The 23,664-nt window shown below is 41.8% G+C and overlaps 1 protein-coding gene across 6 annotated transcripts in view; it reads left to right on the top strand.

Moving 5' to 3' along the window:
* clec16a (C-type lectin domain containing 16A) overlaps window positions 1-23,664 on the top strand; it is a 45,083-nt gene that overhangs the window by 10,020 nt on the left and 11,399 nt on the right. For 4 of the 6 annotated variants that reach the window (XM_081710887.1, XM_027002730.3, XM_027002729.3 and 1 more), the window contains 12 exons: window positions 7,168-7,399; window positions 9,008-9,128; window positions 10,217-10,317; window positions 10,929-11,048; window positions 11,724-11,833; window positions 12,256-12,300; window positions 14,868-14,918; window positions 15,141-15,269; window positions 17,632-17,752; window positions 20,681-20,832; window positions 21,545-21,749; window positions 22,387-22,527. In XM_081710887.1, coding sequence (XP_081567013.1) covers window positions 7,168-7,399; window positions 9,008-9,128; window positions 10,217-10,317; window positions 10,929-11,048; window positions 11,724-11,833; window positions 12,256-12,300; window positions 14,868-14,918; window positions 15,141-15,269; window positions 17,632-17,752; window positions 20,681-20,832; window positions 21,545-21,749; window positions 22,387-22,527 — 1,528 coding nt within the window. The remainder of the gene's footprint in view (window positions 1-7,167; window positions 7,400-9,007; window positions 9,129-10,216; window positions 10,318-10,928; window positions 11,049-11,723; window positions 11,834-12,255; window positions 12,301-14,867; window positions 14,919-15,140; window positions 15,270-17,631; window positions 17,753-20,680; window positions 20,833-21,544; window positions 21,750-22,386; window positions 22,528-23,664) is intronic. The other 2 variants (XM_027002732.3, XM_027002731.3) reach the window with 1 other exon arrangement.

Below are 23,664 nucleotides of genomic sequence, written 5' to 3'. Positions count from 1 at the left end.
CTACTTTCCTTTTCCCATAAGAACTAGCACATCTGCCAGTGCTGCACTCTTACCAGCAAGCCACACACACCCCCACCCCCCACACACACACGTGCGCGCACACACCACGTGACTGCCCCAGGCTGCAAAGCCAAAAGCAAGTTGGGACCTGTGCACATGGAGAATTCCATACATGGACTGCTTTAGGGAGGGGGAACATGGACTTCTGCAGCTCTCTCCGCTTCCGACACAGACACAGGAAGTGTGTCTTTTGTGCAGAAGTGTGCTCATTACCAAAAGCACTCTGTTTTTAGGTTGGTATACAAGCCAACTTTAAAGCCGTTTCCCGTATACGATCTGTGCTATGAGCAGGTCATATCAGTCCGCAAGCCACGAGAGTCGCACCTGCTGCCTGCTAGCTGGAAGCTTGTTAACCAGCTGGTGACAGTGACTATTTCAGTGACTGGTTTCTAGAAAAGATCACTTTGTATCATTTCAGTTCCCGGTCCATTCGTAGCTTCTGGTTTCACTGCACGAGTCTGTGAATCGGCTTTTGGGTTAGAACCTGAAGTTGTTCAGTTGCCACTGAGTCTGTGATGGAGAGCATGAGCATGAGTTTTTCAGAGAATAATGTGGGACTTGATTTCTATCTCTTCTGTCTGTCTCATTTCTAGTCAGGTCTTTCTGTTTTTATCATATGACCTATATAAAATCACTGATGACTAGACAGCATGATTATTAGAGTTATTAATAAAGACCTGTAAAGGTAAAGTTACTAATAAAGTAGTCCTAAATTCCTAATATGGAATTTAATTCAGAAGTGCAGTACATGCTGGTGGACACACAGAGATTAGCATGCACGGTTTACCGTGCCATGATCTCACTTCCTTAGCCCTCACAGACCTGGTTGATTGTCCCTTGCTGGTAAATAGCTTTGCTCGCACTTGAACAGAAGCCAGTCATTAGGTGGGTGACCGCAGGCAGGCTGCAGGTGGCTGCGGTAGGCGCTCCACTTCTGCACATCAAGGGCAGCGTTCCATCAGCAGTGTGTCAAATGTGACCCATTAATCTCTCTGGCTTTGGTTATGTCGAAGAAACTGAGCTCATTGGAATGCAGTAGAAACTCTTGAGCTGTTCGGACTTTGTGCATCTGCGAGCATTATAAATATTTTAATCGTGGCCTAGCAGACCTCTGTGTGTGTGTGTGTGTGTGTGTGTGTGTGTGTGAGACACACACACATTTTATTTATTTATTTATTTATATCTATATATATTCATTTATTTATTTATATATGTGTATATATTTTTATATATATATATATATATATATATATATATATATATATATATATATATATATATATATATATATATAAATATAAATAAATTTGCTTTTATGAGTCACCACGGAAAATGTTATCTTAAGCTTCTGAATAGTAATAGTATAAAAATCACAGGATGTGTTCACACACCTTTTAGAGCAGGGCTCTTTTTTTTTTCTTCTCGCACTATTTCACAGGAGAGTTCATTTTCTTTCAATCCTTTGAAGTGTTCTGTGAAGAGCAGACCCCGAGAGGTTCCGTGTGGGATGATGGTGTGTCTTTGACACGACAAGTGGTAGTCGTTCATGCTGGTCTCCCCCTTTTCTCAGAATGAATGAGTCTGTTAGATCACTGTCTGGGCCGAGCGAAGTGGGGTCTCCATCCCTGTGGCCAGACTTGCACTCTTGGCCCTGTGGTGCCCTGCCATGTCCTTAAGCTCTATGCATCTGCTTCCTAATGCAGCATGCATTTTTCTGAGAAACCTGTGGCTCTCTTCCTCGTATAACCTCTCATGTGGCATGGCCATTTAACACTGTTTTTTTTTTTTTTTTTTTTTTTTTTTTTGTAACGACAGTCATTTTACAGTGCAGGTTTCAGAATTTCGGTTTCAGAGGCTGTTTTTGGTGTTCTCGACATGTTTCAGCAGAAGTTCAGCGCGTTTTGTTTTCTAAGATGTGCGTGCATGTGTGCGTGCGTGTGTGTTTTGTCAGGAAGAAAACAAAGGAAGTCTGCATGATACAGATCTTGACATGTTTTGAACTTTAAGTTGCCTTTATGGTATTTTCTCAGAAACCAACAAGAATTACAGTTAGGCCTGATCTTGTTTCTAATATTTAGAATAATTTTCATCTTTGGACATGATGTGCATGCGTTACAGTTCCCACTAAAACAAGTGAGCAAAGTGCATTTTTTAGTATTTTTGTTACTCATGCTTACACAAAAATAAGATGAGCATAAGAAGTCCTCCATCACATCAAAGCGCTGGATTGACAGTCTTTCATGCATTTAGACTTTGTCTGAAAACCTGCGTTTATTGCATATCTCTTCATGATGCACAACAAAATAGAAATGAAGTTTGTTAACCCTTTGGAAATATCTGGATTTCTGCATGATTGGCTGCTAAATTTTGACCCAAGTCAGAATGTAAAAAAAAAAAAATTTCAGAACACTGTCCGTGTTTTATATGTCTGTACATATGGAACGGCCACTTTATTTGAAACACCCATCTAGTCATAGCTCATTGGGACGTCCTTTGGCCTTCAGAAACACTGCAATTCATTATGGCATAGATTCCACTAGGGTTTTTAAATCATTCTGCAGGAATCTTGGCCCATGTGTACATGATAGGTTTGCGAAGTTACTTCAGATTAGATTGCGGTACTAACGTGCTCTGAACAGCCTGTCCTCCTGCCATAGAGCTGTCATCAAGAGATGAACTTGGTTGGCCACAATGCTTGGGAAAGCCCTATTGCCCAAACATCCACAGGTTTCAGAAGACACAGGGTGTACCAAGAAAGTGTCATTGAGTTTGAGAAAGGTGCTATACAAATGTAACTAATAAGAAGACGACGACCATAACTCCACCAGCCTGAACTATTGAAACCTGCCAGAAGGGGCTAATCATTGGCAGTTTTTGAAATACAGGCCCTGGCTAGTGTAGCAATGATGACCATGCATTGTTCACCCAGATTTCTCAATTTTCCCATTCTAATGTGGATTCACACTGAAAACTGAAACATGGAACATTATTGTTGCACTGTGGGTCACATGCCTAATTTCCGTGCAGAGAAGCTCCAGTCCTGAAAAGGCACTTATAAAGTGGCCATCCAATGTACATATAAAATAAATAATTTAAACATGGAAAAAAAATACCCAAACCTCTCAAATAATTTTCTTGAAAATAAGTTAATTGAAGCCTGGTGTTTTGTCTCAAGTGGGTTTTGCTTGAGCCATTGTTATTGCAGTGTTGGGGACTGGAAAGCTCACAGTTGGCAAAAATAATAAATTCATCTTGATGGCTACTGGCCCAAGGAGCGGGCGCTGTACGTAGCAAAGTGCAGTCCTAGAGAGACAGGGACACCTGCTGGGTATACCATTAAAACATGACATCCAGGCAAGCCTGATTTCACCAGCTGCCATCCACTGCAGGGCATGTTTTACATGCAAGTGGCAACTGTACTACATCTGAAACCATGGCAAATCTCAGAGGGAAACATAGAGTTTTAGTGATTCTTCTGTCTGTTTTTCCTAAGAAAAGTGTGTTCCTAGAAGCCTATCTTGATAGTTAATCTGCTGTGTCGAGTGCCAAAGTACTTTGTTTGTTAGTTATAACCACAGCCAACATCAACACAGAGTTCCTTTGATCTTGGTTTTTGTGCATTTCAGCAATGGGGAGATGTTCTCTCATATAACAATGCACTTGATGGGTGCGTGTGAAAAATCATTGATATGTTAAAATGTGACTGGCTTTTTTAAGATAGGTAGCTAATGTTTGTAGTCTTGGTAACAATGGCTTATATTTGTAAATCTTACATTGACCAAAGAAGAATACTTTAGAGTAATAATAGACAGTTTTTGTTTCACGATTAAATGCTTTGTCATCACAAACACCTGATTAAGCCAGCAAGTCATGTTAATGAATTCCCAGAATATTCCTTATTGCCTGTAATCAACCTTTCTATCAGTAGCCATGTGTCAGCCTTTTGTGCATTTTTAAGTGATAAGATGAAGATGCATTTTTAAAAAATGTTTTGCAGGTGTTTCTGCTGGCATCAACTTGATATTTTTGTTGTAGAATTGCTTTGATTTCCTATAAAATTTCCTGCAAAAAAAAATTCACTTAAGTTATGCTTTATTTGATATAATTTTTTTTATTTCATGTATATCTCAAATTGTATGTATTTTCCTTTTGCTTCCCTGATATCTCCACAGTCTTCTGAAGGGAAGTAAACAGGGATGGAGAAGTGACTAACCAGTCGTCATGTCTTACATAGTCACTATGGTTAATGAAACATTTCCTCATGGCACTCAAACAAATAACATTCTCATTTATACTTGGTTTGTATTGATGAATAATTAGTTTTATTTTCTATGTTTATGCATGCATCAGTGGTAGCTCATGCTTATGCATGCATTAGGCCAGCTATATTTGTATGCCACTGCAGTGTTTTTCCATGTTTCAAACAGTTCCCTTTCCTTGCATTTTTGGCAACATTTTAGTATTGACAAACTATTTGTCCTCAGATATAAAATAGGTTTTTGATATTGCTAACATATTACCAGTAAATGCTGTTTCCATCCCCCATGTTGGCAGTGCTTTCATAGCACTAAGACATCCTATTTGTAGTGAAGAATAGCCATTATTCCTCTTATGAAACTTGGATCTGGTCAGAGTTGGCTTTCTCTTACCCCTGGCCCATGGACAGGAACCAGGACTCTTCTGGCGCCATGATGCCGAGCAACAAAGCAATAAAGTGGCCTCACTGGCTTATCATGCTGGCTTGGCTTTCTGACCCTTCCCCCTCTTCTTTGGTGCCTCAAAGCTGCAGATTGGAACATTTATAGCTGCAGATTGGTTATATTTTAGGAACAGTGACCAAAAATGTTTCACAGCTGTTTCTTTTACATAGCTCCACAAAGTAATAACTTTCCTAACCTACTATGATGTCAAATGGTAATCAGCCAGTAATGTATGGCTATCCTAATATAATTTCAAGTTATGATGTTTATTTGATGATTGTTTCATTATTGTCTTTATTCTTTTTCCTAAGTAATTTGCATTATTCATCCTAATTAATTCACTTGAACTAATTAGACAAATTATATCTAAATCAGTATTTTGTAAATTTAAAAACATAGCGGAATTAAACCCATCCTACGGTTTGATGTTTTAGTTTATAAACTTCTCTCTGACCATGAGCTATGAAATTGCCTAAGAAATGTATGATTATTTTCTTTTGTTTAATTGATTCGTGTTGAAATTTGTGGTCTCACAGAACTTTTCTCCCCATCATGAAATCAAAGGCTATTGAATATGCATGAGTCAACGCATGCCCTTTCCCCAGCATACCTGATAATAGGTTTGACACCCCCCCCCCCCCCCGCCTTTATTTCACTGTGGAGAGGAGAGGATAAGTGGGGGGGGGGGGGGGGCTGTGAGTGACACCTCCAACATAAAACTCCAGCGAGAAAAGATCAAGGCTCAAACGTTTTTAAAACTAATACAACAGCTTCTTGCTAGGCGGTTATAACAGACTCAAATCTCATGTTTCCTTATTTTATTTATTTTTTTGTTGGTTCGGCTTAATTTCATATTTTTTGTTTGTCAGAATTCACTCATCAAAGCTTCTATCAAGCAAACTCACCTTGTTCTGGTGACGAAGTCTGAAGTTTCATCATATGGCCGGTGATTAATTATTTCAGAATAGTCATCAAAAGCAAGGACAGGATGCCTAACCAGTCACACCCAAAACCCTGCTATTGTGAAAGGCCTACACGACAAGGCCTAGGACTCTTTAACTGAGCCAGCTCTGAAAATCAATCCCGCGGATCAAGAAGCCTAGTCGTTTCATCATCGCATTGCCTACACTGCTTGTGCAGGGTGAAGCCAGCTACACGATGAAAGTGGACACTCAGGACCATCCAGATTGTTTGAGGCTTATCCATCAAAATTGGATGAGTAGACTCTCTCCTCCTATCTGCTATGCAGGCTCCTTTTGTTGGCCGTTGTTTGGTTGATAAATAGACTGCCTGGTTAATCGTTCTCACAGGTTATTTAAACAGTTTTTCTATTCTTTCCTTTCTCTTATTAGGTAGCTTTGGTCCACAATGAAGCTAGTTTGTGTTAATTGGTTTTGGTTATGTTGTTTGTTACCTTTTGTTTTTTATTCAATAAATATACTCTAGTTATAATGCATGTGAGTCAAGAGTGGTGGTCTAATTTTTCTTAGATGAGAAATGATCTTTCATGGTGACTTTCATAAGTGGAGACTAAATTAATAATTATAAACAAATTAATTAACAGAGAAATTAATTAATTTTAATCAGGGTCTTACCAATCATGACTGACAATTTATAAAGTGTCTAAACCGCTACATTTAGTTTCTTCTAGACTGAAAAATAGAGAATGAAAAACATTTTCATGTTGTTTTTAAATACAGTCCTATGTTCAGATGTATTTTGAATCATGTGACCTGTACTCATTTTTTTAATTTGCCATTTTAATCTTCCATACCTCAGAGTATTTTAGTTGTTATTCTCATAATAAATGTAATATATATGCCCTGAATTGCTTTTTGACTTTATTGGTGTTATCACTTGGTACATATGGTACTGATATATCTGTAATTGATTACAACCCAGCAGAGCAGATCTGTGGAGCCTTTTCATCTTTGTGCAATGAACAATTAACCATAGCATACCTTGGAATGTCTGGAAAGTCTTGAAACAAACCTGCATGTCATCTTTGACTGTAAACCATTAAAATGTCTGCAGGCAGCTGCACTTTCCTCACATTTCAGTCTGAAATGCACCCAAACCATTTATACTTTTAAGTTGTTTTATGCTGATCCTCTCAGACATGCACTCTCTTTCACATTTACTGGCATATTGTTAGTTGAGGATATTCCAGGGATATTTTTAATGTAGTTTGTCAAGTAACAAATGCGAAATGCAGCTTAATTATTGCTTCAAATGTAAATGTTTTCCTCTTCGCACATATCCCACAACAAAGGTACCCATTCACATGGAATGTTTACTCTCCAGGAGGGAGATTTATGTGGAGAGATTGTTGGCAGGATGGGGATAGCAAGCTGCTATTGTTGCCTAATTGTGCATTGATTGTGTGTGCATGTGATTGCTTTTCTAGTCCAGTGCTGGAGTGCGTCGCTTCACCAAGCCCGCAGAGAGTTTGGAGCGCTCCCTGGAGATGAGCCGACAGAGGGGAAGGAAGAAAGTCCAGAAGCGGCCCAACTACAAGAACGTAGGCGAGGAGGAAGAGGAGGAAAGGGGTCTCGAGGAAGGCCTCGACGAGGAGAAGGAAAAGGCTAAAGGTACAGAGGCTAGCTCAAAGGCCAGCAGGACGAGTGGGGACACGGAAGGTGAGTGGCAACGGATGAATGTCCCACCATCTCTGACTGATGCTCCATTCTCCAGAGCGCCCCCTGCAGCCATGGAGATGCCCTTTGAACTGGCTGTGTTTGCTCAAAAATGCAAAACAACCCGAATGGTTACGTAGGTCTGCCTCAAAGCTATGTGTTTTTATTCGCAGTCTGCTGGCACGGCTAACGGTGTGTGCTTGCAGGGCATGGTCATACTGTCCATCAGCTTTCCTAAAGTACATATTGCATTATGTGATTAATTACCCTGTCATATCCTACCATAAAGCATTTCCTAAGCACTCTCTATTATCACACAGGCATATGAGTTTGTTTCTCTGGAATATAACCATCCATAGTTAATAGTTCAAAGGGCTATAAAATCTGAGAGGAGAAAAGAAAAATGGAGAAAAGGGGAACACACGAGTAACAAATAACAAATCACAATTACTAATCATTCACTTATATTAATGAACTGCTAACAATTCTTTTTTTTTTCCCCTTGTTAACAATCATAGTTCTCTTCTCATAACTCTGAGGCAGATTTAGCTCCCCTTTCCTGGCCACCTAACAGATAGCTCAATTGGATATGCAAAATAAAGCCTCATGACTGTCAGTGGAGTTTCACCAAACAAACTACACTGTAAAAAAGGCTACTCTGGGTTTCTCAGGGAGCAAATTGTTGTACAGTCGCTTACACCTCCGCCCATGTCTAAACAAAGCCAGTTCCCAGAGCTCCCCACTCTGATGCTGCCGTGTTACATCCGTCCATGTGCCCATGATGGTCACTCTGGTGCACATTCATTCTGTGCTGTCCACCTTTCCAGGCTGGGCGAGGAGGGGTGGAGTAGGGCGGGGCACCTTCCTGCTCAGCCATTGTCTGGGGCTGGAGGGGACCATTGCCCAAGGCTCCACCCCCCTCTGTCCTGGTCCTCCCCTCTCAGTCCTCTCCATGGTCTCTCATTGTACCACTGCTAATGCCTTCACCCATGACCACAGTGTGAAACGCGTGCCATTACAGCACGGCACCGTAGTATTCGGCCGGGTCTCGCTCCCATCCTCTGAGGCTCTGAGAGTCCTGAAAGACTGGATCAGATCCGTTTAGCAGAAGGAACAACCTATCCCCACAGGCAGAGGTCTCCCAAGGCCGGGGCAGGCAGAGGTCTCCCAAGGCCGGGGCAGGCAGAAACACTGGATTAGAAGAAGGCCACAGTCAATAAACAGCTACTGTTGACATGACAGTGAGGGTTATGGAGAGGGAGTTCTGAAGAAGTAACACAAACAGTGCCAAAGTTTCCAGAATGACAATATCATATTAACTCCACTTCAGTTTTCAAAGAAATGTTAATAGCCCTTTACTTGTGAACTTTCACTTTCAAGGTGCACAGCGTGACCTAAATTGAGTTGTTTCACTTTATATGTGGTCCCACTTCGACTGCGCATAAATTTGTGACTTATGTGAAACATAAGAGGGAATTTGGGGTTGTGAAACTGAGTAGAGCTCCTTTTGGCAGTGCAGGGACTAAACAAAGCCAAGAAGCCAGCTCTGCTCTGGCATGCTGTGATTTGCATAGCGTTCTGTGTGTGTGCGCGCGGGTGTGTGTGTTGCAGAGATTGAGATGGTGGTGATGGAGAAGTGCAAGGTTTCAGATGTGTGCACTCTAACGGAGCAGAACATCACAGACGAGGAGAAGACAGCTGCAGCCGCGTGCACGGAGGGCCAGAGGAGCCGGTACTCGCCTCAGAACTCTCTGCCCTGCTGTGTGCACAGTGTCATGAACACTCGCCACAAAGAATTCCACTATTGGCAAACACACTTTCAGTTTTAGAACCTCGTTCAAGAATTCCTTTTTAGTTCACTGTTTATGGGAAAACAGACCTCTGTTGTACACAGCCTACACTCCTCAGTTCCCGTGAATCCTGAGTGCTATGAATCCTCATCTGTTATGCTGATGTACCTTCTGCAGGGGATTCCATGAAACGAGAGGAGCACATGTACACTCCCGCCTCTCACTCCTCTCTCATTCCCACACTTCTTTCTCATTCTTCCTCTGTCTCTCTTTTATTCTTCCTCTCTCATTCACCCCGACTTCCACTCTCACTCACTCTCTCATTCTCTCTCCCCTTCTCTTTTTCACTCTTCCTCTTATTCTCTCTTTTCTCTCCTTACTTTCTCTTTCATTCTTCTCTCTACCTTCCTCCCTTTCTCTTACTCTTTCTTGCTCCTCTTTTTCTCTCCCCCCTCCCCCTCCCTCCCTTCCTTCCTCCCTGCCAGAACTCACTGTTGACAGGGTTTTTACTGCTTGGGATCTTTGAGTTAAATTAATTTTTCCACAGAAGTCTGCCATCAGACAAGATGATGAGTGGGTTTAAACTAAGTTTAAACCTGACGGCAAAGGATTTGGCATTTGTAATGTCTGGTATTGTATAGCTGCATGACATTAATTTGCAGGACAAGGACATACGTAACTATGTTTAGTATTTCTGAGGTTGGGGAAGAAGCAAAATTGACCATAAAAAGGCTCTAGACTGCTGTGAGTTAAGTGATCTTGAAAGATCTTTCTTCTTAATGCAGCTGGGAAACAAGATTCTAATTAGTCTTATTGTCACCAAGCGGAAGTGTTTTTCCAGAATGATTACATGCACTGCAATTTTCCAGTGTCGTTCAGTTCAGAAGGGATGTTTGCTGCTGGGAGGGATGGCCTCCCGTGCAGTTGCTGTGGAGCAGGCTGTGGTTGAGCAGTGGTCCCCAGGGGCCTTCCCACATCCAGGGCAGGAAGTGCGTGAACGAGCTCGCATCTCTGCCATTGTCTCTCACAGGCCCTTCTTGGACATGGTGTATAGCGCATTGGACTGTGAAATGGAGGACTACCACGCCCTCTTTGTCCTCTGCCTCCTCTTCGCCTTGTCCCACAGCAAAGGTACCAGACATGCATGGCACTTCGCCCAGCACTAGACCCAGTCTGTGACCTTTACCCCCTAACTGAAGCCCTCAGTAACCTAGCAACACACAGCTGCACTGTGGACACACTACAATGCCTTCATGTTCTTAAAAGACTCCAAGATAAAGAAACACATATTCACTTCCTTCTCCTCTACTCTGATCCCATAATCCTCTTTTGTATGTGTGTTCAGTACACAGTTATAAGATAGTCTTGGGTTTGTTAATGAAAGCTTGTTTCATGGCCTTATGCTGTGCACACCAGCTTGGGGAGAAACTGTTTAAGAGAAAATGACTGGTAAAAGTCTAGGAATACAAAGACCATTTTTCAGTGCTGTGCGTTTTGTAACCATTTTCATAACGCCTGCATTTAGTAGCTGAGAAATTCTATTACCTGTTTCTTTGTTCTGTTTGTTTAGTCCCTTCATTTTGAAAAGGAAAATGCTACCCTGAAACTGGGACATTGTGTGTGTGTGCGTGTGCGTGTGTGTGCGTGCGTGTGTGCGTGTGTGCGTGTGCGTGCGTGTGCGTGCGTGCGTGTGCGCGTGCGTGTGCGCGTGCGCGCTTGCGTGCGTGCATGCATGCATACAGGTATAAACCCAAAGCTGTTGGAGAAGATCCAGCTGCCAGTACCAGGTCAAAAGAAGAGTTCTTATAGTCAAGTTCTGGTAGAGAGGCTGATCAGGGTCATGAATCATGCTACTCAACCAGGTGCCTACACACCCACACACTAGAGCAGTAATCTGATATAAAGATAGTGATGCTTAATATTAGGTTTCAGTGTTTTTAGTTTTCAGATTCACTCACCTGCTAGCAGACATAATTTACACAACACATTGCAAGCCCTCAGTAGGAAGACTTGAATATTAATTGCTTTTAGCCTTTTGCCATGGGGGTGACATCATTCAAGCATATCTTAGTGGATTGATAGCAGAAACCAACATAGTAGATATTTAATTTAAAAAACAACAGTTTCTGTTTTAGAGCTCTACATGAGAAGCTATTAATACAATGCATTTGTATTTGTTGTTGGTTTGTTTTGTTTTCCCACAACAATCATTACTACATACCACTTCTCTCTTTTGAGGAACTCATTGAATGTCACCCTCTCCATAGTGAGATCTCTATTTTCTTCTCTAATGAGGTCAGATCCTTTTTCCGTTTGCGTTTAGGTTGTATGTGAAGTAGAACTTGATAGCATTACGAAATGCTATTTGGTGTCCGTTTGAAATTTTGGTTTCTAATGCTGCTCTTGTTTTTGGTTTTTTTTGTTTTTGTTTGGTTTTTTAAAGTTCCAATCATTTTAGCAGAAGTTCAACATGTGTTTGTGTGTCTGCATCTGTGTGTCTGTATTTATGTCCATGGTCCTTCCCTCCCATCTCCCAGATGGGAGAGTGCGCTTGGCTACCCTGGAGCTGAGCTGTCTGTTACTTAAACAGTCTGTCCTGTCAGGCATCCAGTGCATCATAAAGGACGTTCACCTGGCCTGTCTGGAGGTAGGCCTGCCCCCTCCTCCCCATTTACAGTGTTAGTCCTTATCATCCTCGTCCAAGCAGGAAGCACCTTTGAAGAGTTCTTGCACAACATGATGCAGGATATTCACTTCTCAAAAACAGTAGTGTCCTTCATGCCAGTAAACTGTGCAAGATTATTTGCAATCAGAAAACTCTCCTGTAGTTGTTTCTCTGTATGAATTGCTTCATCATGTGATGCAGAATTCACAGAAACACCTTCCCTGCCCCCTCCCTTCTGGTAACTTATTACCAGTTAGAAACCAGCACATTTATAGAAAGTTGCTGGTGTTTGTTTCAAATCCTTAAAGGAGAGAAAATCCTTTTGGCTTGGTTGTTGTTTAGTTAATAAAATACACAAATTGACTATATTTATTTTATATTGTAATTGTGATTATCTTTTGTAGGGTGCTAGAGAGGAGAGTCTTCACCTTCTTCGGCGATTTTATAAGGCAAGCTCTCTTTTGACAGGGAAGTGGGGGCATGATTTGTGTGTAACACCATTTTTGGCTCATAGCACCTTTTGGTTGGTTTATCCTGCCGTGTATGTTCTGATTAACTCTGTCTCGGCCCTTTTGTGTGTTTTCCCAGGAGCCCAGACTTGCTTCACTAGTAATTTATTTCCTCTGATGACACAATTAAACACTGACTTCACTTTTTGTTCTCCAAGGGAGGCAACTCTCAGCAATACACTGCCCTGACTTGTCAGCCCAACACAGCCCATTGCCCTAGCACCACAAAACAATTAAAATGCAGAGATAATCCTCAACCACACTGCACAACATGCAGAAAGGAAACCAAAACAAACACAACGCATACACCTTAACAGCTGCCCAGACTCATCAGACAGCTTCCTGCAACTTACACAGTCATTTGGTTGTGCTGTTGAATGCGAATGCACCGCATGTTTCCCCTGCTGTAGTTCCGTTTGGCTCAAAAAGAGAGCAGTACGTCGCTCTGCCTCAACCTGCTACACCCGCACCACTGCCTCCTGCCTCCACCCGCTACACCCGCACCACTGCCTCCTACCTCCACCCGCTACACCCCACCACTGCCTCCTGCCTTCCACCTGTCCGTCTCACATCAACAGACGTTGCTAAATGCAGGCTTTGCCTAACCCCTGGTGCAGTATCGCTGAGCCCACACCGTTTTGTGTTTTTCTCGCACCAACACACAGACACAGGGAAAAGAGGAATACCTAGTGTGCAGGTACATATACATAACATATACATGATTGGATTGGTCAGTTTGGCACTGGCTGCCAATTGTTATGCTTCTGAGGTCAACTTGTTCTCTTGTGTTCTTCTGTATGTGCTGGTCTGCTCCATTTTGCTGTTTAGGTGCCCTTCTTCTCTCCTTGCCCCTGGCATTCCCATGCAAGATCAACTGTTAGTGAAATCTGTTTTCCTCTGCTGTTCCCTAGAATATTTTTCCCCCCAATCCTGAACTGTTACGTTTATTGAGAGTATTCTCTTGCCAAAGCTTTAGGAATGTGATGAGCATGGCGCTGAGCCGTTCTCTCCAGTTTCCTCATTTGCGTTTTTTCACATAAAGCCTACCACTTGAGTAATGTTGCCTCTAATTGAAAATTGAGAATATTTTCATTGTCATATTTTCATTACCAAGGTTCCTGGTAATAGCACTCAAGAATGTGCTAGTGAATGTATACTGGTAGCATAAAAGCCTGAACTAATACAGTAAAAATGTTATGCACCGAAAATATTCACACAACCATCAGACAAACACAGACAAATCGGACAAAAAAATCTTAAATGCCTGGATTGATACTGAAATAAAATGAACTTTTGGTTTTTAGTTCACTTTTGGAGTACATACACAGCTATGTTACTGCAGCCTTCTGCATCTATAACTGCTGAGGTCAAGAAACAGATCTGTCAGTGAATTCATAAATATGCCATCAAATTATGATGCTTCATAAACAATTATATATATAAACTAGAAACTGGCTCCTTCATGCAAACAAGCTTGGATTGTTTATTTTGAGACACTTTCGTGAACTTTCGCTTTCAGAATCTTACTACCGAATGCTTTCAAGAAACATGAGACTGCAAGTTCAGATTTGCAACTTCCCAATGTAGTGTTTTCATGGGCTGTCTGGAACATTCAAGGGTGTGTGGGTTCAAGAGCTGAGCATTTCTCTAGGCTCCTCACTTACTTTTTGTGCATTTAAATTAGCTGATATCATAACAATTTGAAAACTATAATGCTTGGTGTCATTTCATGCTACAAAAGCATGTCACTATTAGGAGAGTAGAGTACATATATGTATGCACACACATGCTCTGTATGTCATGTCCTTCTAATGTCATTTATGTGTAGTTTTATGTACATACTGAATATAAGGGCATCTTTACAGCTTGCAATAACATGTGCTTTTGGTGATTGAATGACATTCGGATTTCATTGGGCCATATGAAACCCAGATATAAACAGTCCCATTATGATCAAACTATGGTCAAATTACTCAAAACGCTTTCATGGTGGGTGAGGGACAGATCTTCACTGCAATCGACATGAATGTAAGCAGAATTGTGTAAAAGGAACCATGACTGCTGAATGCTGTCTAATGCTCGTAATGTCCTCTGGACAGTAATGGCACGGTAGACCACTGCAGAAATGAAACAACTCCAAGGCATAGTCTTCTCCTCTGCCATTGCAGGCTGTCAGTGGTTTCACCCATACTGGCAGGTGAAAAAAAATTGTTTACAAAAAACATTTGTTTAGTACGTAAAATGGAAATGATTTTACACAGTCCCACTGGCAAAGCATTTAGTAAGAAGTGTGAATAGAAGGTAGCCAAAGTATATCCAGATTCGGGCCGGACATGAAACACATTATTGCACAGTGTAAACAGGCCCTAATAGGATAATACTCAACTTGCATACAGTGGGAAATTTGTGCAAATGGGGGGGGGGGTTGGTGTTTGGGTTTGTTGTTTTTTTTTTTGTTTTTTTTTTTTATGTTTTAAATGTTGTCTGGAACTGTGCTTTTCACTCAGGGGGAGGAGATCTTCCTGGATATGTTTGAAGACGAGTACAGAAGCATGACTGTGAGTCTGCTGAACTCTCTTAAACTTTGCTTTTGTTTGTCACATGTTGATGATAAAACAAACAATTTCTGACTTTGTTGTTCCTGAAACATGCGAAAGTTGCAAAAAACCTTAGTCTGCAACACGTGTTCACCAGCAACAACCCCCACCCTGACACTGGTGTTTATTGTCAAAATAAGGTTTTTTGTTGTTGTTTTTTTTTCTTTCTATTCATGTGTTTAGAGTAAGCCACTAAATGTAGAGTACCTCATGATGGACGCATCTATCCTGCTACCCCCTACTGGAACGCCGCTCACCGGCATTGACTTTGTTAAGAGGCTCCCGTGTGGCGACGTGGAGAAGACGCGCAGGGTGAGCCATCTTGAAGCTGAACTGCTTTCTCGCAGCTGCGACCGAGTGATTGCGGATAGGGAAACTTGCCCCTCCATCCTTGTCCTGAGCCCCACCCACTGGTTGTTGTGTCCCCACAGGGGGTATGCATGGACATCTGTGCCCTCTGTGACATCACAATGTGACTTCCAATTATTCAGTTAGGATTTCCACTTGCTTCTGTGGCTGTTCAGTTTAGTAGAAGGTAATAGCTGGCGCATTTGAAATTGCACACCGGGTTCTTAGGAAAGTCCGCAAAGTCTTAAAATATCTTGGCTATTTATTGTATTCATTTTCAGACTTGGAAAAGAATTGTAGATATTCTTTTGCCAAGGTTATGTGGACTAAACATGTCAAAGTTACAAATATGCTTCAGATTAAAAAGCACAGTCTATAGACATTACCTCATTCTGTGCTCTAATGCAGTCTCCCTATTGTCATATTTTGTTTTCTTTTTCCATTATGTAGTTAATGATCTTTACATAAGGAAGAAAAAATGTGAAGATTTGAAGGCTGTAAAGTTAAACAACTTAATTAAAAAAGTCTTGAGTTTCTTCATGAGGAGAGGACAAGAAACAGTCCTCCCTTTCCACCCAATCGGAGAGCTGATTCCAGTTTGGCGCTGAGCCATGTGTAGCTGCTTTTTTTAACACACATAAGATAACATCTATTTCATAGTAATTCACATTTCTTTATTACTGATTGATATTTAGCTTGAAAAAAAGGAAAGTTAGCCAGCCAAATTATAATTTAATATCAGTTGATTACACTGTCATGGTTTGAGGTCTCTTTTGAGACACACAAATTATTCCTACATAAGCTGTACCAATAAGAACTTTTCAGTCACAATACCACCGAGTATCTTTACCAGTCTGTAAACATAGCCAATGTTGACATAGTATTCACAGAATGAAATGCTTTTACCCCATGTCAGTTATTTATCTTGAGTATTTTTAAACTATTTGAGTTCTTATTGTTTCATGCCTTTATACTTCTCCAAAAGCTTCAAACGCTGTGGACACAGAATTGATCATAAAATGGTTTCTCTAGTATTGCCCTGCAGTCTCCCACATTTACACACACACCTTCACTCTCCTGCTCAACTCAAATTAGTGTTAGAATACAGGAGCATTTTATATGAATGCAAGGTTTGCGTGGTTAATGATGTCAAAAGGTTTGTCCTTTTTTTTTTTTGTTTGGTGTTTTCTTTGGGGGTGGGGGGTGGGTGGGGGGTTCTGAAAATGTTCCATCAAGTAATAAAGTGACTCATGAGCAAAGTGCAGTACTCTTGAAAAGCTTCCAGAGAACTCTGGCTTTGATTTGGTTTTGCTGAGATATGCTTCATAAAGCCATGTTGTGGGGATAGTTAGATAGAATAAGGTGGTTGTTTTGTTTTGGGGTTGTTGTTTTTTTTGGGGGGGGGGGGGGTGTTTATATTTATAGCCAGTTCAGAAATGTTAAGAACCAGGGGTCTTAATACATCTCCAGAGGAATCTTACAGATCTCCTTTATTGTTTTGCCTCTTGTTTAATTCCTCTCTACCATTAGACTATTAATCAGCTCACTAGTAATATTTGGCTTGCTCAGAATTTGTTTTCCTCAGAATGTATCAGGAATGCTGGGTTAAAGCTGAGTTGGATTAAAAATTACAGCACTTCATTTTGTCATTTCAGTCACTTTGCTTGGTGAAAGAAACTTTTTGTAAATTTTCTGTGAATTTATCTGCTAATGTGCTTCTTCTATACTATCATTTTCATAATTTTGTCTCCATGCATCAAAATGCATTACAGAGGAAGTTAACATTTACATTTATGGCATTTGGCAGATGCTCTTATCCAAGGTGACTTAGAAAAGTGCTTTGTCATTTAAACATATAATCCATCCTAGCCAGTACAGTAGGTTAGAGTCCAAGATACAAATGAACTAGAATACTGTAGAAATACAGGGTTCAAACCATTGTTAAATTACATACTTTTAACTAAAATACATTTCTCTCCTTGTGAGCTGGTTAAGCTACAAACAAGGTAAAAGATGGTGTTATTTTGTTGGTGGCCATCACTATTTCCAAATCAAGGCAGCTTTGAGAAGTGCTCTATGCTTAAGTAAATGTTTGGAGGAAACTGCTGATCTTAGTTGACCTTATCAGTACTAAGAACTTCACTTAAGGGCAAAAATATAATTTTTAGTCTTACATGTTATGATTACAAAACAAGTGTTCGTGTGTGTGTGTGTGTGTGTGTGTGTGTGTGTGTGTGTGTGTGTGTGTGTGTGTGTGTGTGTGTGTGTGTGTGTGTGTGTGTGTGTGTGTGTGTGTGGGGGTCGTCCCCGTCTCCCCCCCTTTCAGGCTATCCGCGTTTTCTTCATGCTGCGTGCGCTGTCTCTGCAGCTGCAGGGGGAACCAGAGACCCAGCTGCCCCTGACTCGCCCCGAGGACCTCATCAAGACTGACGATGTTCTCGACCTCAGTGAGTGTGTGATCCAGTCAAAGCTCAGGGCCATAAACCCAGTGGTATTATTATCATCATAATATTTATTTTAACATATGTGTACATGCCCTTATAGTCACTCCGTGATTTACAGTCAGGGACCTTCACTTTGAAGCATTTTTAAAAACTTTATCTTATTTCAATCTTAGTCATTACAATCCCCGTCCCACATTTCTTTCATCTCTCCATATACACAAACCCTCAAAATGTAACCACTTTGCATGTGACATCCTCCAGTCTTGGCTCCATCCAGTTCTCCCCCACCACCTGTCAATCCTCAAGTCACACGAAGGCCCTGTCTGTCACTCTTTCAGGTTCAAGGGGGCAGTGGTGTAGAGGAGAAAGGAGAGGGCAGTAGAGGGTTTCAGTGGCGTGAGCTCGCGCTGGCAGAGCAGTGAGCAGGGCCTTTCCCAGCACACACCTCGTGTCTAACAGTAAGGCTGTTCAGGCAGCACCCACGCAGATGCCCAGTGTGGGAGTGGCTCTGCCCACATTTTGACTCGCACGAGCCATTGGGAGGACACGCGATGCGGCTTCTCTGCCTGTCTGCCTGCCGGAGCTTCCTGCTTCATGGCTCTTTCCACATGCAGCAATTAAGTCGGGGCAGACACCTTGGAGGGGTGTGGGGTTTGGGTCTAGAAGCCCCTGCAGGCTTTGAATCCTTTTGGGACATGGCACTGGTACTCCTTTTTACTTTTCTTAAGCCCAGTGAATTATTACTGCATTGTTGTAAGGGTTTTCTTTCTCTCATTTCCCTGTATGAAGCAGCTGTTGGCGCAGATCTGTTGATTTAAAAATGTTAGCTAGGGTTCAAGCAGGGATGGCTACACATACAGCATCCTGTTTTGCTTGCCATTTAAGACTTTGGTTGACCTTTGTTCAGGGCGTCGGAAACAGGCATTTATAGCATCATAGAAGTCATCTCCAAATTCTATAACTGGAAAAGATCAGCCCTGCCTTCAGTGCGGCTTATATCGTATGTTTTTTGGCAGTTTTGCCTTGATATGCTCACTAATTGCAAATCCAGGAATGGGTCAGCAATAAAGAGATAGAAAGTGCCCTGTCTCCTATGCACGACTGCAGGTGTAATAAAAAAGACAAAGATGCGTGCACACACACACACACACACACACACACACACACACACACACACACACACACTGATGGTGCTGATGTCAACTGCCCTATTTATAGACTTGCAGGATATGACGCTTTGTGTTGCTCTCTATCAGGCAGACAGACAGACACGGGTGATGATGGCTAACTGTTATGAAATTTTTTTGTGGGCACTTTGAATGTTTGTCAGTGGCTTCAGTTGGGGATCATTTTGAGTAAAGCCTGTAGACTATAGAAATCCTATTCCTTTTCAGGCGTCTTTTTAAGCACTCATTCTCTGTGTGTATTTGTATAGATATACATTTAGACTTCTTTTCAGTTTTTGGTCAGTCTTTGGCTGTGGTTACCAATTTAGCATCATTCACGGGTTGTTTACCCTTGCCTACACATAGACCCAAAAAGGCATTTACAGTAAATAGACCTGTTAATAGTTCCCCTTTCTCAAAAGGGATATCCACATGTGCACAGCAGCCTCTCTGGTCAGGCGCAGTCGCTCTGTCGCTTTAGCTAGTCGAGCCTGACAAAGAGCACTGTAGGGCTCATCTGGCATCTGCACAAGAATCATGTTCTTTGTTAACAATGCAGGAGGAAGTAGTCCCTTCTGTTTCTGTTTCTGAAAGGTCAATGTTACGAAAGAAGTGCTCAGAAAAGGCCCAGCTGTCGGCTGCCACCAGATACCTTGTAAAAATGACATCACAGTTTTGTCTTGTGACTATTAACAACGCCAGCTCCGTGACTGCGAGCATTATGGTTTTATTTCCACAAACCTCTCCATCATGCTTCACTTGCTCTTGAGCTCCTGGCTCAAGAGCGGAGGTTAGCCAGTCAATGTGAACATCAGCCTGCCCATTTCTGTGGTAATTCTTGGCTGCCAGACCGTTCATGAGCTGGGAAAGCGCAGTACAGAGAGAAGCCACGGTCCGGCCTGAGAGCTCAGACAGTCTCAGATGTGATGGTGGTGTCATTATAGATGTTAATGGAGTGGTAGGCCTGCCTGAAAACAACTGCACTGTCATGGCTTTGCCCTCAGCCTCTTCCCCCTCTCCTCCGTGGTCGATGTGATACATTCACTAGTTTGAGTCACTGGAGTGTTTTGAAAACTCCAGCTTGTCAAATGTTTGATATTAGGCTAAAGTTAGACTCACTACATAATCTTGTCTAAATGTCGGCCCAATGTCTGACATTTTCTAACCTCACAGTAAGTTAAGTGGAAACTAATTACCTCAGTTAGCCTTTGCTCATTGTGGGTTTCTCAGGAATCAGTGTTTAAGTTGGAAGCAAGTTCTCTTTAATTCTTGAAATGTCTCCTAACAGTATACTGCAAGTAAATTTAGCTCTATATAAATTCCTGGGATGATTGGCTGTGCATTAGTGGTACTTGTAGGCGTCATATATGCATGAACATTACATAAGTACACGGAATTGTTTTTGTGAAGCATTAACACAAATTACACAAATTCTCTCCCTCATTTTCTCTTTCTATCTCTTTATCTCTCTCTCTCTCTCTCCACACATCCCCACCACCTCACCTGTAATGTCCTGTAAAAGGTTTTGATTATCTTTTTATTGAGTAAAGTTTCTAAGTTTGTACATAAAAATTCTGTTCCTTTAATTCAATGTTTTGTGTGCATTTAGAGTTATATATATATATATATATATATATATATATATATATATATATATATATATATATATATATATATATATATAATAATAATAATAATAACATATCTTGTTTATCTAATAATTACCCAATCAGAACTGACTGTTAGCTGTGGTTATTCTTCCCAGATAACAGCGACCTGATCGCCTGCATGGTTGTGAGTAAGGATGGTGTTCAGGCACAGCGATTCCTGGCTGTGGACATCTATCAGATGAGCCTGGTGGAACCGGACACCAAGCGCTTGGGCTGGGGTGTCGTCAAGTTCGCAGGCCTCTTGCAGGTACGTCTCAGCTCCCATCTTACCCATCCCCCAACCTGTACATAAAGATGCTTTGATTTTCCACCTCCCCATCCCCAAGCTCAAGGATTGTATTGTATCCTATTGTATCTTGGGATATCAGATCTGGTCTATCTGGTAGTAAACCTACTCCAGCCATTAGCAGTCTTGTATATCTCTAACATCACACGATTCGTCTCTTATTTGGGAATGTTTTTGGGATATTGACACCATTTGTATCTTCATTGCCATAGTAGTATCCCAAAAAAGCCAAATACCATCCAAATTGGCCAGCTGATACAAAGCGGTATAGCTATGTCTGGGCCTGTAGGGTTTGAAAACACCCATGCACATAACTTCAGGAGATTCTGTTTTGGGTCCACAGTAAATAAACCTTTGGCTACAGAATGAATTGACTGTAGTCAGATCTAATTTCAGGGATATTTACATATTGCAGATAGCCACTGTGATGATTTTGCTTCAACCATTTGGGTTGGCATTGCTTTTATTTATAAATTATAAGTAATAATTTCATTTGCAGTTGCAAATTGGGTGCATCTCTTTCCTCGGGTAATGAGATGAAAAGTTGATATGGGGATTTTGTTGGAAAAACAATACATCTGCCGGCATCTCCAGATCTGGAGAGCTGCTGGATTTTAAAAACATGCTTCCCTTCTTATTGTTGTCGTCGTCGTCGTCGTCGTCTTCGCTGTAGGACATGCAGGTGTCGGGGGTGGAGGACGACAGCAGGGCCCTCAACATCACCATCCACAAGCCCACGTCCAACCCACATGCCAAGCCTCTGCCCATCCTGCAGGCTTCCTTCATCTTTGCTGACCACATTCGTTGCATCATCGCCAAGCAACGACTGGCCAAGGGCCGCATCCAGGCCCGTCGCATGAAGATGCAGAGGATAGCTGGTCAGTCCTCGTCCTTCAGACTAAGTTTTTGTTTGTTTTGCTTGTTTGTATGTTTGTGGGTGTGTATCTGAGATGCCCCTCATCTTCTTGAACCTCGGCGAAGATCTCATCGCCCTTAGACAAAAATGTGGAATTTTCAGTAGAATTGAGGGCATTTGTTTTTTGTTTTTTGTTTTTGTTTTTTCCCCCTTCCTCATCATGCCCTGTAGTTCAATAGAAACATTTGTACTCTTAAGGTACACCTCTCGTACGGCTGAGCAGCCACTGGTGCTAAACTACTCTGTGGGATTTTGGTGTTCAGTCAGAATCCCGCCTAAACAATAAAACAGCGCAGCAGCAGCGGTTGGTCTGGGTGTAGCGGGGCTCCCTCGCAGGGGACCCCAGCGAGTAGAGCCACCCGTGAGCGGGCCGGGCTGTGGCTGAAAGCGTTGTCTACGCTGTAAACGTTTGAGTCATACATTGGATTTTAACACCTTACAGCTACTCTCTGAACGCTGCTGTGTTTCATGACAAGTGTGTGTGTGTTCAGTGAAGCTGTAAAAAATGGCTTTAAAGGGCTTTTATCTGCATGTTGCTCGTACGTTGTACTGCAGATTAAAAGCCCTGTGTGTGAGGCTGCAGTTTATCCCTTCCACAGCCCTCTTGGATCTTCCCGTCCAGCCATCCTCTGAAGTGGTGGGCTTTGGCCAGACCTCCGCCTCTGCATCCCAGCTGCCCTTCCGCTTCTACGACCAGGCACGACGAGGTCCCGCCTTTGCTTCTGTAGATAAAGTTCCAGGTAACTAAGTGCAGCTGGTCTCCAGCCTCTGGGTCCAAAAAAAAAAAAAAAAAAAAACTCATCGCAGCCCACACATCTAGGTCGGGAGGACAAACGTTTTATTATTTAGCATTTATTTATTCAAGCCTTTGATCATGCTGCTTCTACAGTGGTCTATTCTATCTTCGTTGTGACTATTTTTATCTTTTTTTTGCCCCTTTGTAAGCATCCCTTAAAACTCCATGTATATTAACTAGAAATATAATAGCTAATATTCAATCACTGTCACTTAGTAATACAGAACCAGATATTAAAATAATAATCTTATGGAATAATTAAATAGCTATTTAGATCATAACCGTATATATCAAAACTTAAAACACTGTTTTAAAAAACCTGTTTAATAGGCTACAGTTGGCCCTCTGCAAACAAGGTGTCTTTAACCTATAGTAGCCTTTATTTTTATGTTTATTCAATATTTCTTCATTCAAAAACAGTATGATTTACTTATTTATTTGATTATTTATTTATAAGGCCATTGCAATACTATTGATTACATATTACTTAATGAAGAGCAGCCTTCTCAGTCAGTTAATTGCTCAGCAGTGGGACAACCCCACACCCACAGCAGAGTTGCTAAGGCAACTGTGACCGCGCCCCCTGGATTGCCTCAGGGTTACTAAGGCACCTGTGACTGCCCCACCTGGATAGCTCCAGGGTTACTAAGGCAACTGTGATCGCTTCTCCTGGAGGGCCCTGGACGAGCATTTTACATACTCTCACGAGGTGACTTGCTTCATAGTTCTGCGTCCTTCAGACTCTCCGGCGCAGTTCTGCAGTTCAGGGACTGTGGTTTCATATCACAGCTGACACCCTTGCACCACTCGCTGCTTCCTCAGAGGCCAGCCGCTATGGTGCGGTGTACGGTCCACATGCTCCTTCCTAATGTGGAATTCATTCTTCTTCTTTTCGGTTGCAGACAAATGGAACCATCACCTTTTGGTTTTAAATGGAATTTCAACTTGAAAGCTATGATGACTGTTCACAAGAACAGAGAACAAAAACGCATCCTGTTGATGACGTTTTCCTAAAGCTTTTTAATGAATAGCTGTGAAGAGGTCATTGTACATTATGTCTCTCACACAGTTCAGACACATT

Source organism: Electrophorus electricus, chromosome 3, assembly GCF_041902795.1.
Source record: "Electrophorus electricus isolate QZ-2024a chromosome 3, ASM4190279v1, whole genome shotgun sequence".
Lineage (NCBI taxonomy): Eukaryota > Metazoa > Chordata > Actinopteri > Gymnotiformes > Gymnotidae > Electrophorus > Electrophorus electricus.
The sequence above is the reverse complement of the archived record's forward strand: the minus strand, read 5'-3'. Positions and strand labels throughout refer to the sequence as shown.